Source organism: Genypterus blacodes, unplaced genomic scaffold (assembly GCF_046128005.1).
Source record: "Genypterus blacodes isolate CSIRO-AG114 ecotype Tasmania unplaced genomic scaffold, CSIRO-AGI_Gbla_v1 ptg000202l_1, whole genome shotgun sequence".
NCBI lineage: Eukaryota > Metazoa > Chordata > Actinopteri > Ophidiiformes > Ophidiidae > Genypterus > Genypterus blacodes.
The window spans coordinates 62,782-75,000 of NW_027467001.1; the positions used below are offsets into that span (position 1 = coordinate 62,782).

Consider the following 12,219-nt stretch of genomic DNA (forward strand, 5'->3'; position numbering starts at 1 on the left):
AGTGGGTGGAGCTCCACCACATGAGACATATGGACCAATGATGAACAGGGGGAGGAGAGGTGGAGTTAGACTGTGATGTCATTCACACCAGCATGCATCCTGGCTATGACATCAGAAGAAGAGGAGGTCCTCACAGGTCAAACCAGGTGACATAATATCAGGCTGGAGGTCCTCACAGGTCAAACCAGGTGACATAACATCAGGCTGGAGGTCCTCACAGGTCAAACCAGGTGACATAACATCAGGCTGGAGGTCCTCACAGGTCAAACCAGGTGACATCGTTCACTCCAGAGAGAAGAAACAAAACGCTCGGTCCGAAAACGTTCTCTTTAATGACCAACAGGAAGCAGAGTATGTACAGAAGAGCAAACATCTCTTAAGTTTACTACAAAGCAGGTTCATCTCCCTCAGTACACCGTGTACTCACACACTCGCACCATTAGATACTTCAAAGTTACTGTAGATGAGCTACAGAAAGACCGGAGCCTGTAAACAAAATTCACAAAAAGTACTTCATAAGATTCTGTAGGTGAACTACAGGGGGCGGAGTCTGGATACAACACAACGTAAACATACAGAGTACCCACGCACACACACACACACACACACACACACACACACACACACACACACACACACACACACACACACACACACACACTTGTTAACCCTGTGGAGTCTAAAGACGTTTACAGTCTTACGTTAAATTTCATTTGTCTTTCCACCTTAAGATCCAAGATTTACTTGTGCTGTGTGTGTGTATATACAGTATATATATATATAAGTACACCTAACAAGTGTCTGCTGTATACACACTTGTCTGTATAAAATAACTGATAACTCCTCTTCACCTCCAGTTGTGTCACTGTGATGAAGATGAGAGTTCTGAGCACTGGAGCGTCCTGTGAGTATTTGGAGCCGCTGTGCGCTTCGTGCTCGTGTTTTGGAAACGGCAATGAGCCGGCCGTCCCTGAGGGGCTCTTCAGCTTTTACTTTTTCGTTTCCCTTCCTCTTGGTGTGGAGGACAAAGTAAAAGCGTCTCCAGTCTGTGGTTTGGTGTGGGAGGTTTGCTGGTGGAGTATAAATATCATCCAGCCGACTCTGTAGTTAAGCTGCTGGTTCCTTCTGCTGTCCCTGCCCACAGCCGTCGTAGGACTGAAGGGACGCTGCACTTCACAGCGTCACCTCAGGTAAACAACGTACTGCTTTCATTCGTTTAAACCAGAAGATACATTAGCTACATGTACAGGCAAAGGAATGATCTGATATCAGTCTGACGAAGTCTTAGTCCAGCCCAGGTATGATGATGATGTCACAGCCTGACTCAAACCTTAATCAGACAGGCAGAGATCAGCTGGACTATCCAGGGACGTGTAAACGATCTGTTACTAACGTTTCTGTAACAATTGTGTGACACTTCCTGATGCCATACATCCTGTCACCATGTCCAGCAGAGACTTTGTCGCTGTTGCATGATTAACGTTTAACTTAAATGTCATAATGAGTGAACTCCAGAGAACGAGGAGAAATCAGAGAAAGGAGCAAACTTCCCTCACGGTAAAGACATCAGGGAACATTGACATGGCCGAGGGGAAACGTGGGAACGAAAGGTGGGACGAGGGAAATGTGCTCCCGGCCCGAAAGGCTGATCATCTTAAAAGAATTCATCTAAAATCAAAAGGATTCGGATTGGAGGAGGTAGATTTTAAGAAAATCCATCTTCTAACAGTCAGTAGTAGACAAAGTGTTTGGACTGAGATGTTGTGCGTGTGGAGCATTTGTTGCAGCTGATTTGTGGAGACGTCATTAGCATCTATACTTGCTCGACCAAGAGCAGAACCGGCCGTGCAGGTCTACAGTATCATCCGGCTCCACCACACCTCACGCACATTCAAGGAAACGTCTAGAAAAGCAGCTCACCCAGCAACTCCACACCAGATATTCAGGTTGTACAGAAGGAAGTTCATAAGAGTTCATAGTTTTGGTTCTCAGGAGTGTTTCAGCAGGCCTAGTTTCCTCAAAGCCTCCCTGCGTGACTCATCCGTTGCTCCCCGGCCAGAAAACTGCACCGTAATACCCTGAGGCCTGAACATGGCGGGTTTGGAAACAGATCTGCGTTTTTGTTCAGGGGACGCGGCACTCACTGCTGCTCTCTGGGGGCTGAAGCCGCCGTGGTAGGAGTGGCGAGCCGGTTTAGGCGCTGGGGTCGGAGCCGGAGCCTTTGGAGCTCTCGTTGACGCGCTCAGGCCGGTGGATGGATTGATGCTTCGGCTCTTTCCTCCGTAGCTGTTACGCTCAATGGGCAGCGTTTCTGACTTGGCGGGGGGCAGAATGGTTTGGCTCTTGTCGATGTGGGAGCTGAGGATGTCTGGGAGATCAGTTCTGCTCATAGCTACAGGGGCAAGGGCCATCACTTTGCTCTTTCCACCATAGCTGTTGAAGTCACTAGGGTTGGCAAGTGCAGGTGGAAGGCTGTGTGAGTCGGGGCTGCTGGGAACGCTCACATTCTCACTCTTGGTGGAGACCAAATGGTTAACCATAATGGATTTCCCTCCGTAGCTGTTGAATTCCACTTCAGGGGGAGGAGATATGGGAGGCGATGGATAATGTCTAACCTGTTGGGCTGCAGGAGACAAGGGGCTCAGCTGGGGCGGTTTAACTTTAAAGCTGCTGGTTGAGTTTGTCAACACAGTGTCCGGTTTTTTGTGAATCTGAGGTGATATCGGAACACTCATAACTGGAGGTTTGATGCTGATGTCTGTCTGTGTGGGAACACTGGCCACTGGGAGTCTGGTGCTGGTCTCTGCCGGTCTGGGAACACTGGCCACTCGGCGTTCATAGAGGGCTTCTGCCGGTCTGGGAACACTGGCCACTGGAAGTTTGGTGCTGGTCTCTGCCGGTGTAGGAACACTGGCCACTGGAAGTTTGGTGCTGGTCTCTGCCGGTGTAGGACCACTGGCCACTGGAAGTTTGGTGCTGGTCTCTGCCGGTGTAGGAACACTGGCCACTGGAAGTCTGGTCTCTGACGCTCTGGGAACACTGGCCACCGGAGGTTTGGTGCTGGTCTCTGCCGGTGTGGGAACACTGGCCACAGGAACTTTGTTGCTGGTCTCTGCTGGTATGGGAACACTGGCCACTGGGCGTTCATAGATGGTTTGTGCTGGTGTGGGAATATTGGCCACCGGAGACCTGGAACTCGTTTCCGCACTTATGCTTGGAGGTGGAGACGGGTCGGGGTTGACTAGGACAGACATTCCCCCGGACAGGGCACGATTCCTGGTCAGGCCAAGCTTAGACAGCGCTTCCATCCTGGATCTGTCTGGTGTTGGATCTCTGAAGGAAATGCTCCGAGTGGCAATGTTTCTCGTCTTCTCTCCCTGCTTAGAGTCGCCGGGCAGCAGATGGTGTGATGTCCCTGAAAGGTTGGCCAGCATTTGCGCCCTCCGCTCCTCGATGCTCACATTAGGGAGCGACTGGTGGTGTTCCTTGTTGCCCATGATGAGGCTGATGTTGGGGGGGAGGAGTGAGGGCTTCAGGAACGTTGGAGGACCTGGTTTGACCGCCTGGTCATTCTCACAGAACCTCTCCGCTTTCTCTCTTTCAAAACTCCGACATCGAGGAAGCGAGGAAGGACCGACGTCGGTGGTTCCACCCGCCTGGTTCTCTGCGATTTTCTGAGCGATGAGGACCGGGGTAGGGATGCTGCCTGGAGGGTGGTAGGAGGGGTGGCTTTCTGCGGACCCGTAGGTGCTACCAGGAAGAGGAGGGTTGTACTCTGAAGCATCATGCCTCGGCTTGTTCTCATAATGCCTGACAGGAGGCGGCACCATGGTCTGAAAATCTGAAAAGGAAGAATATGAAAGATGTAGATACAGTTCTTCTTCCTCAGATGCAAAGTCATGAAGCACTTCTGGGTAAGCCTCTGGTCTACTTGCTTTCAGCTCACAGTACATCTTCATCATTCCTTGTGAAAAGCTGTTTTTCATCCACTTTTAGGGATAAATTGGTCTCTAAACACGATAACCTGACTCAGATACAAATATTATCTTGTTAGCATTCAACCACTACAGCTTAGCCATAGTTGTACTATCAGAACCTTATCAGATTCAGGTTCATCTTTAGCTCAGTAGCATGTTTCAGCTTTTTACTTTAACGGATATCGTCTAGAAAAGTGCTGTTTTACTTCACGGACTGAGTGAGTATAAGAAATATCACCGAAACAACGTTGGTGACCTTGTTGACATAATTTCCCTTATTAGAACATTTTGTAAAATAGCATTTCAAGGGATTTTACTCCAAGTATAGTCAGGAACTGTCTAAGGTCTCCTGTACTGCAACTTTAATGGACGTAGGAGAGCCAATCAGAAACAAGCGTTAATAAATGAGTTTCATGTCAAATCTGTGTACTGTGACATTGACTTGATGCAACAGATACCTGGAATGACGGGACTGAAGACCTGCTCTCTGGTCTGGACCAGATCTGGTTTTGGTTGGACCAGGTCTATAATATCCTGGTCTTGGGGAGAGGGAGGAATGATGGCCGTCGGGTTGAGACTGGAGGTCCTGGGTCCATCGACCTCATGGATAGGACTGCTGCTCACCAACGTCCGGACTCTGGTCCTTCTCTCATTGTCCTCCAGACTCTCCTCCAGCGAGTCGATGGTGTCCTCAAAGAACTGGAGGCACTCCTGCTCCTCCTGGCTCAGATACCGCAGCCTATCATCTTCCTGTCAGATTACAGAATACTTCAGTACTTCCTGAGTACAGTTACTCTAGTTACCAGTAACTTAAGGGCCAGCTTCTTCTAATTCACTACTAGCTACTTTAGTTAAGAGTTCCTTTGCAGATTTATGCTGCTTTTCATTTGTTCAGTCGTTGAACTAAAGTTAGTACTCTGGCCATTCAACCATAAAATCTGTGTGAGTGTGTGAGTACATTTACTTGTGGTGTGTGAATACATTTCACTGCTGAAGTATTTTGGTCCTGCTCATTGTACTTCCTGACGTTCAGCAGGAGTTTCTTTGTTTTCTGTTTCCTTAAGGTTCCCTTCATAATTTTCCTGAAAACTCATCAGCTGTGTTTCTCACACAGTACCTGAGTGTCCAGAGAGAACACAGGCCAGTTTGTTCCTGCATCCCAACCCTCCTGACTTCTTCCCCGCCCTGTATGTGGCTCACACGCTCTGTAACTCCTTCTGCTCTACATGCACATACACAGCTTCCTGCACGGCCCCTCTGTGTAATGTTTATACAGCTCTTTTTATTTTACCAGGGGCAGGAGTTTTGATCCATTTTTTAATGGATTTGAAAATGTTAACAACAATAATGCTGGCTGTAAATGATAAACAAGAAAAAAATTTGATGATTAAGGGGACTGCCAGGTTCCCTGAAATAAAGGCCAGAGTGTTCACTGAGTGGCGTAATAGCGCTGAGCAATTGGAAGGGATAGGAAGGGGGATAGTTACTGTCCTTACACAGTGAACAATAAACACAGGAGTTCACACAAGACGTGATAACATCCAAACGTACAACAGTAATCAAAGTTTCCACATTTCTAGTGAAGTACAACGATATCACAACAGTAGAACATTTAGTTTCACTTGATAGTGTCCTTTTGTCTGAATACCTGTGGGAATGAAGCCTAACTCTCTAAACTCTACCTGCATGTGGGAAAAACTGTAGGTTCCAAGGTTATAACCTTCAGATTGTGGTTACCACGGTGATGTTGCTGACGCGAATGTTTAAAACCGGTTCCTGTGATTACACACACAAAGACACCTGCAGAAACACCCAAGTGAAACCAGTGTGATTAAGGCTGACAGTCAGGTTTCTGTTGTGGTAACCAGAAAACTGCAGCTGAACCGGTTCAGCCGAGCCGTGCGTTGGTAATGAATGTCAGCCCTGAGGCATGCTGGGATTAAAGCGCTCTGCAGGTGTCACTCCTGTGTGTCCGCACCGTCATCACGGCTCTCATTGTGTAAACACAGACCGGTGTACTCAGAGGTAAACGACAGACTGAACAATCAGTATCAGCTGTTTACCCGATATCTGTGGTCACCAAACAAACCACAACACAAACGACACTCCAAAGTAAATTAGCTCACATCAACAGAGTTCACTGCTGCTTCCCCCATTCAAGGGAAGAAATCCCTTTAAAGCAACGCTCTGCCAAAAAATGCAAAATGCGGTGATTTACAGGCTTCAAAGTGTCTTTGAGTTGAACAAAGCAATTCTTCAGAGTAAGGGAAAAGTCAACACTTTTGACTTTTCAGGGACAAAGGTCATAGGAGGTGGCGATGAACACATTAGTCTGTAACTAAACTTCTCTCTTCATGTAGAGGAGCTTTAGAGGCTCTAACACGTGATCATGGATCCATAAGGGTCCATTAGAGACCTACAGACCTGAAGAGGAGAAGAAGAACATCTACACACTGACACCACTTACAGAGGAACACACACAGACGCAATCATGGAAAAATGAGTAATAAGGAAGAGGAAAACATTTTTTTTTAGTTCTTAGGATGTCATCATCAAGAAGCATAGAATTGATTTTCTTTGTCGGGTCCAAAGTTTGTATGATTTTTATCTTCATGTCCAGATTTGAAGTCAACAACTTGAACTCAATGAAAGGTCTGAAGCATTAAGTGTGTTCAGTGTGTTTAGTGTGTTAAGTGTGTGTTAAGTGTGTTGAGTGTGTTGAGTGTGTTTAGTTTGAGACCGTCATGGTCCTCACTGGGCTCTGGTTGTACTCACGCCTGCTCTGGTGGTCTGGCCGGCCCCGTTGATCCCGTAGTGGAACTGAGGGTTGACCCGCAGACGGGCATCCATGGTATGAGGGTCAGAGGTCAGCTGGCCTTTGGGCATCTCATGGAGGTTCCGGTCTTCCTGATTGGGTCTAAGAGAAAACCAGAATCATGTCTGGTCTCCCTCTGAAGAATCATCTACACCTTCCTGTTCAACCAGAGCCTGCAAGACACAGAGGAGGGGAAAGTTAACAGCAGAAAGCTCCTGAAGATTACAGGCAGCTAGAGTTCTTCTGTAAGCGTGTTGTTACTTTAAGTATGACCAACTTTAGGCTTTATGTGATTCTTCTTGTGAACTTTTCCAGAGCTCCAGCTGACAAACAGAGGTAATGACGCTGGGTACCTGACAGTTTGATAGCGGAGTATAAATGATAATACTCCCTTTACTTCAGTATATTTAACACAGGGCTGGAATTTGTGAGTACCTTTCCGGTTTAAGAGATTTTTCAGGCAAAAATCCTCACAGCAGAGAGCTGAAGCTGATGGACCGGATCAGGATCAGGATCAGGATCAGAGTCAGAACCAGAATCAGGGTCCAGTCTAACCCAGACCACTGCAGGGTTCTTAATCAGCTGATATTCAGCCAATTAACACATTCCTCTCCAGATAAAGGCACAAAATATTTTCCAAATACAAAACATTCGGTTGCCGAGAGGACGTTTATGAAAACACAGAGATCTTCACATTACTGTGACATCTAAAGTGAATACACTGAGTACAGTATGAGAAGATCATGTATCAATATCATTTACTAAACATCTTTCACTCATTAAAGCTAAGTTTGCTGTTTTCTACACTTAATCATGGTGTGTGTGTGTGTGTGTGTGTGTGTGTGTGTGTGTGTGGAGTTAAGTTCATGCAGTTATTGACGTTAGCACTTTCATATAAATATGTAGAAGAACAAACCGTAAATCCGCACAAAGTAATAACATAAATAAATGACTAAGCGTTAAGTCAAATTAGCGTAAAAACACGCAGGTTCATTATTTTCTTATTGAGTTTTCGTTCATTCTTGATGTCATTGACTTGTTTCCATTGTTCGGCCTCTGTTTGGTCTCACAGGTCGATGACTTGTTGCTAAATTAACACAGAGGAATGCGCGTCTGATCACAGGAAAGATGAAGCATCGATCTGAACTCACCCGAACCTCCTCAGCATCACACTGAGGCACAACACGACTGTTTCAGCTGCAGAGCTTCAGGCGGACGAGGCTCCTCACGCGCGCTGCTCCGTGCGGAATGACGCGCTGCTGCTCCACGCGCCATTTAAACCACAGGCAGACTCCGCCCACTGTGTGTGTGTGTGTGTGCGTGTGCGTGTGTGTTGACTGATTATTATATCACTCACAATGACTCAGAATTATTCACTGTATATTTTTCCACTCTTACATTTTTGCGGCGCTTTTGTTGTCCTTCAGTGTGAGGCGCAGGGCTGCATCTGGACCCGCCCTGAGCACTTTGAGAGGGAGAAAGAGAGTTTAACTTAGACGGAATGAAGAGGACGCCTCTGTGCCAAACATCCATGAAATTTCATCCTGAAATAAAGTGAGGGTCTTTATCTCAGGCCAGTTTGTGTCTCAGGATCGTGCTGAAGATGAAGAGAGCACATGAAGATGAAGATGAAGTGAGAGGGAACGAGAGCATCAGCAGGACATGAGCCCGAACACAGCGGCCCTAAAGTGATCAACCAGACGTGAGGAGCACGAGTGCAGAAGGTGCAGAAGAGAGGTACAGAGTTTGGGGGCGTGGATTAATAATAATAAGTAAGTGTAATGTTTGTTGTTGGTCCATGTTTGTGTAAACGTGTACTCATTGTTACTTCCAGGTGTTGTGAGCTCACCTGGTGCGTGAGTGAGTGAATATGGCCCTGTGCCTTATGCAATAGACCGTCTTCTCCGCTTGGGGGCAGTGTTATGCATGCATTGGATCACGAAGAAGAACATACTGCTGACGCTCCGGTTTCCGAGCGGCACTCAAACGCTCCTCCGTCAGCTGGACGAACCTGCGTCAACAAGCAACACCGAGCCCGTTCATTTATTCGGTCGTTTGTTCTTTATTTGTCCATCTGCGTTACCGGGAGGAGCAGGCGGACCCCAGGCGGATCGTGGAGCTCCGAGCACGGTACGATTACATTACAGACACCCAGGCTGCTCGCTCTTAGCTCACATGCCAGTAATTAGCCTGGTCCTGGTTCCATTATCGGACAGTCCGCTATCTGAGGCGCATCTTTATGTTCTCAGTCGGATGTGGAGAAAAGCTTCCACGCAGCGTCACGTATGTAACATGTTTAACATGTCTGCTGTCATGTTTAACATGCGTGCTGTCATGTTTAACTCGTGTTCGATGTTTGACCGCAGCGAAGCTTCCACATAAACAGAGTGGCTGTGATGGAGTCGCTCCTGTCAGAGTGTGTGTGTGTGTGTGTGTGTGTGTGTGTGTGTGTGTGTGTGTGTGTGTGTGTGTGTGTGTGTGTGTGTGTGTGTGTGTGTGTGTGTGTGTGTGTGTCTGTCATTGTTTGTAGCTACGCGCATCCTAACGCGTCCTTCCCCGCTCTCAGGGTGAATCATCCCCGGGTAGCTCTCCGCTACACTTGCCGGCCCGTTTCAATGTTCCGTCGTTTCTGGCGTCATTTTGCACCGAAACCCAAGCGCACACCGAGCAGCAGCGCCGCCCTCACGCCGCTGTCATGCATCTTTCATGGCGTCCGTGTCGGATAACCGCGGGCCTCATGTTTCACCCCAAAGCAGCTGTGCGGCAGCCTGCTAACGTTTGCATGCTAACGTTATTTACCTCAAACAAGCTAACTGAGAGCAACGCGGCTAACTGACAGCTAACACCGTGTGTTTGTGTGTGTATGCGCGCGCGTGCACAGACGTGGAAATGTTTGCAGTTACGTCAAGTGTTTGTGAATTGAGGCTTCTGCCGCGTCAAATGTTACGTAAACACAAAAGATGCGTTTAAGGTTCATCAGGTCAAATGAAGACACACGGTGTTTATGAGGAATCAGCAGGAAGTGTTTGAGTAAATGTGCATCTGATCAAACTGCTGCATGAAAAGACAGAAAAAGAAAAACGGACTTGTGAGAATAAAGTGTAATAATGTGAGAATAAGGTAGTAATGAATCTCAGCTGTGTTGTTTGTGTCTAAACAGCTCATCAGTCATGTGTAAGTGCACTCAGGTCTCAGATCGATGTGTTGTTGACGCTTTAGAGTCGCTCAGTCTGGCTCTGTTCAGGTGAGTCTGAGGCCCGTCAGCTGACTGAACCAGCCTTCACCAGGTGGCTGCAGTAATCAGATCCCTACCCAGCATCCCTCAGTGGATCACCTTACCGTGGGATCTCCATGGCGACAGCTAGAGAGGCGAGACGGGGGATTGGTCCAGTGAAGAGAGCAGGATTGTGTTTACATATGATGGACATGTGGCCCGCTGATGGAGTGTGTGAAGTTCAGTTTATGGGGTCAGGAGGATGTGAACTCATCACCAGGCCAGGCAGGGAACATCCAGCTGCAGTGCATGATGGGAAAGCACTTTCCATCTTAACTAAATGTCCGACCTCTGACCTGCACTTTGCCTGTCGCCGTGTTTCCACCGGCAAACAACACAACACAACACAACACAATGCCGACCCAAACACACACCAGCGAGTGAACCAAGAGAGACAAATAAGTGTGTGTGTGTGTGTGTGTGTGTGTGTGTGTGTGTGTGTGTGTGGCAGTGATGTCATCATGGGGATCTAAACACAGCCTGGCTGTGTTTCTGTACACACACAGACGCCAGCTGAGTCTGAATGAGTCACAGCTGTTTTATTTGTCTTTATGAGCCAGTTTGACCTGAGCTTTGTGTCTATATGCTCAGCAGGGACACACCCACTTCACACACACACAAACACACACACACACACACACACGCACCAGGCTGAGCAGGTGGGACCGGTGTGCTGTTAAACCAAACACACCCTGCTGTGGAAGGCAGAGTAAAGTAGGTTTACAGCTCTGACAGGAGGGAAAGAATGAGGGAGAGGAGCGTCGAGACTCCAGGACAGGAATGTCTCACCTGCCGTCAACTTCCTCTTCCTGTCTGGAGTTTGACCCGACCGTCTTGTCTTGTTTTCTAGGTTCCAGGCGGTTTGTGGCTGCTGAGTTCCCTTCGCCCCCCTCAGTTTCCCCCTCAGTGTCCCGCTCGTCTCCGTCGGCGTCCCTGCTTCTTCATCCATCGCCACAACCATGGTACGACGGACACAAACCTAAACTCTCCCATAATCCTTTGCTGCTGTTTTCTTTGTGAGAAACCGTTACCTTGGTTTCACGAGCTGGACACAAAGTTTGCACCGTCAATGAACCAGGACACAGTTTATGTTTGCTCTTCATACTTTGATTAAAGTGTATGTGTGTGTGCGTGTGTGCGTGTGCGTGTGCGTGTGTGGGTGTGTGTGTAGAGCGTATGATGTCACAGAGCAGCTGCTATGGCCTGCAGCAGCAGTCACAGCAACGCAGAGACTCTGGAGGGGTTCCATGAGGTCAACCTGGCCTCGCCCACCACCCCGGACCTGCAGGTGGGTCAAAGGTTAAAGGGGGGCAGTGATGTTTCCCCTCAGCAGCTGGGAGGTGAAACTTTAGATTGAATCCTAAAGAATCTTAAAAGGATTAACTCCTCCTTCCCCTAATGTCACTTAACTCTTATCTGAGTCTCGTCAGATCTGAAGAAGCTTCCGGGTTCAGAGGTCAAACGTCTTTATCAGCAGGTCCAGCTGTTTATCTGTAGAGAAGTTGAGTTCCTGATCGGTTTGCCAGCTATTGATCGCTGTGTTATTGGTTCCCCGTGTTGTGCAGAACCAAGCGGAGCAGCGCCCCCCGACCCGTCAGAGCACGCCGCCCACCTCTCTGTACCGCACACACTCTCTGGGAGCTCCGCCTCCTGGCCTGAGGGCCGACCAGCTCCCCACACAGCCAGTGTACTCCACACCCAGACACAATGGAAGGTGAGGACACACACACACACACACACACACACACACACACACACACACACACACACACACACACACACACACACACACACACACACACACACACACACACACACACACACACACACACACACACACACACACACACACACACACACACACACACACACACACACACACACACACACACACCGTGCTGTCCCCTGTATGACTGTGACCCCACCCTACAGCGTGCCGGGCCTGGAGGCGGAGTCTGCAGAGGGCAGCTTCCTGGCTGCAGAGGAAGGGGAGGAGTGCAGCAGTTTGAGTGACAGCCTGTCAAGGCTGCGGAGCCCATCAGTGATGGAGGTCAGAGAGAAAGGGTACGAGAGGCTGAAGGAGGAGCTCGCCAAGGCCCAGAGGGTAGGACACACACGCACACACACACACCAGCTGAGCGTGTGGCGCCGTC

At 48.5% G+C, this 12,219-nt stretch overlaps 2 protein-coding genes across 3 annotated transcripts in view; one reads left to right on the top strand and one right to left on the bottom strand.

Moving 5' to 3' along the window:
* Positions 1-312: 312 nt before the first annotated feature.
* On the bottom strand, positions 313-8,035 carry proser2 (proline and serine rich 2). Its single transcript, XM_076169451.1, has 4 exons — positions 7,944-8,035; positions 6,753-6,965; positions 4,436-4,727; positions 313-3,841 (listed from the first exon to the last, which is right to left on the bottom strand). The coding sequence occupies exons 2-4, from the start codon at positions 6,861-6,863 to the stop codon at positions 1,989-1,991; spliced, it is 2,256 nt and encodes a 751-aa protein (XP_076025566.1). The 5' UTR covers positions 6,864-6,965; positions 7,944-8,035; the 3' UTR covers positions 313-1,988.
* A 723-nt stretch (positions 8,036-8,758) lies between these two features.
* The window catches only part of rab3ip (RAB3A interacting protein (rabin3)), a 7,923-nt gene continuing 4,462 nt past the window's right edge, over positions 8,759-12,219 (top strand). For both annotated transcript variants that reach the window (XM_076169440.1, XM_076169441.1), the window contains exons 1-5: positions 8,759-8,922; positions 10,917-11,028; positions 11,238-11,354; positions 11,632-11,780; positions 11,999-12,170. In XM_076169440.1, coding sequence (XP_076025555.1) covers positions 11,265-11,354; positions 11,632-11,780; positions 11,999-12,170 — 411 coding nt within the window. In that variant the 5' untranslated portion in view covers positions 8,759-8,922; positions 10,917-11,028; positions 11,238-11,264. The remainder of the gene's footprint in view (positions 8,923-10,916; positions 11,029-11,237; positions 11,355-11,631; positions 11,781-11,998; positions 12,171-12,219) is intronic.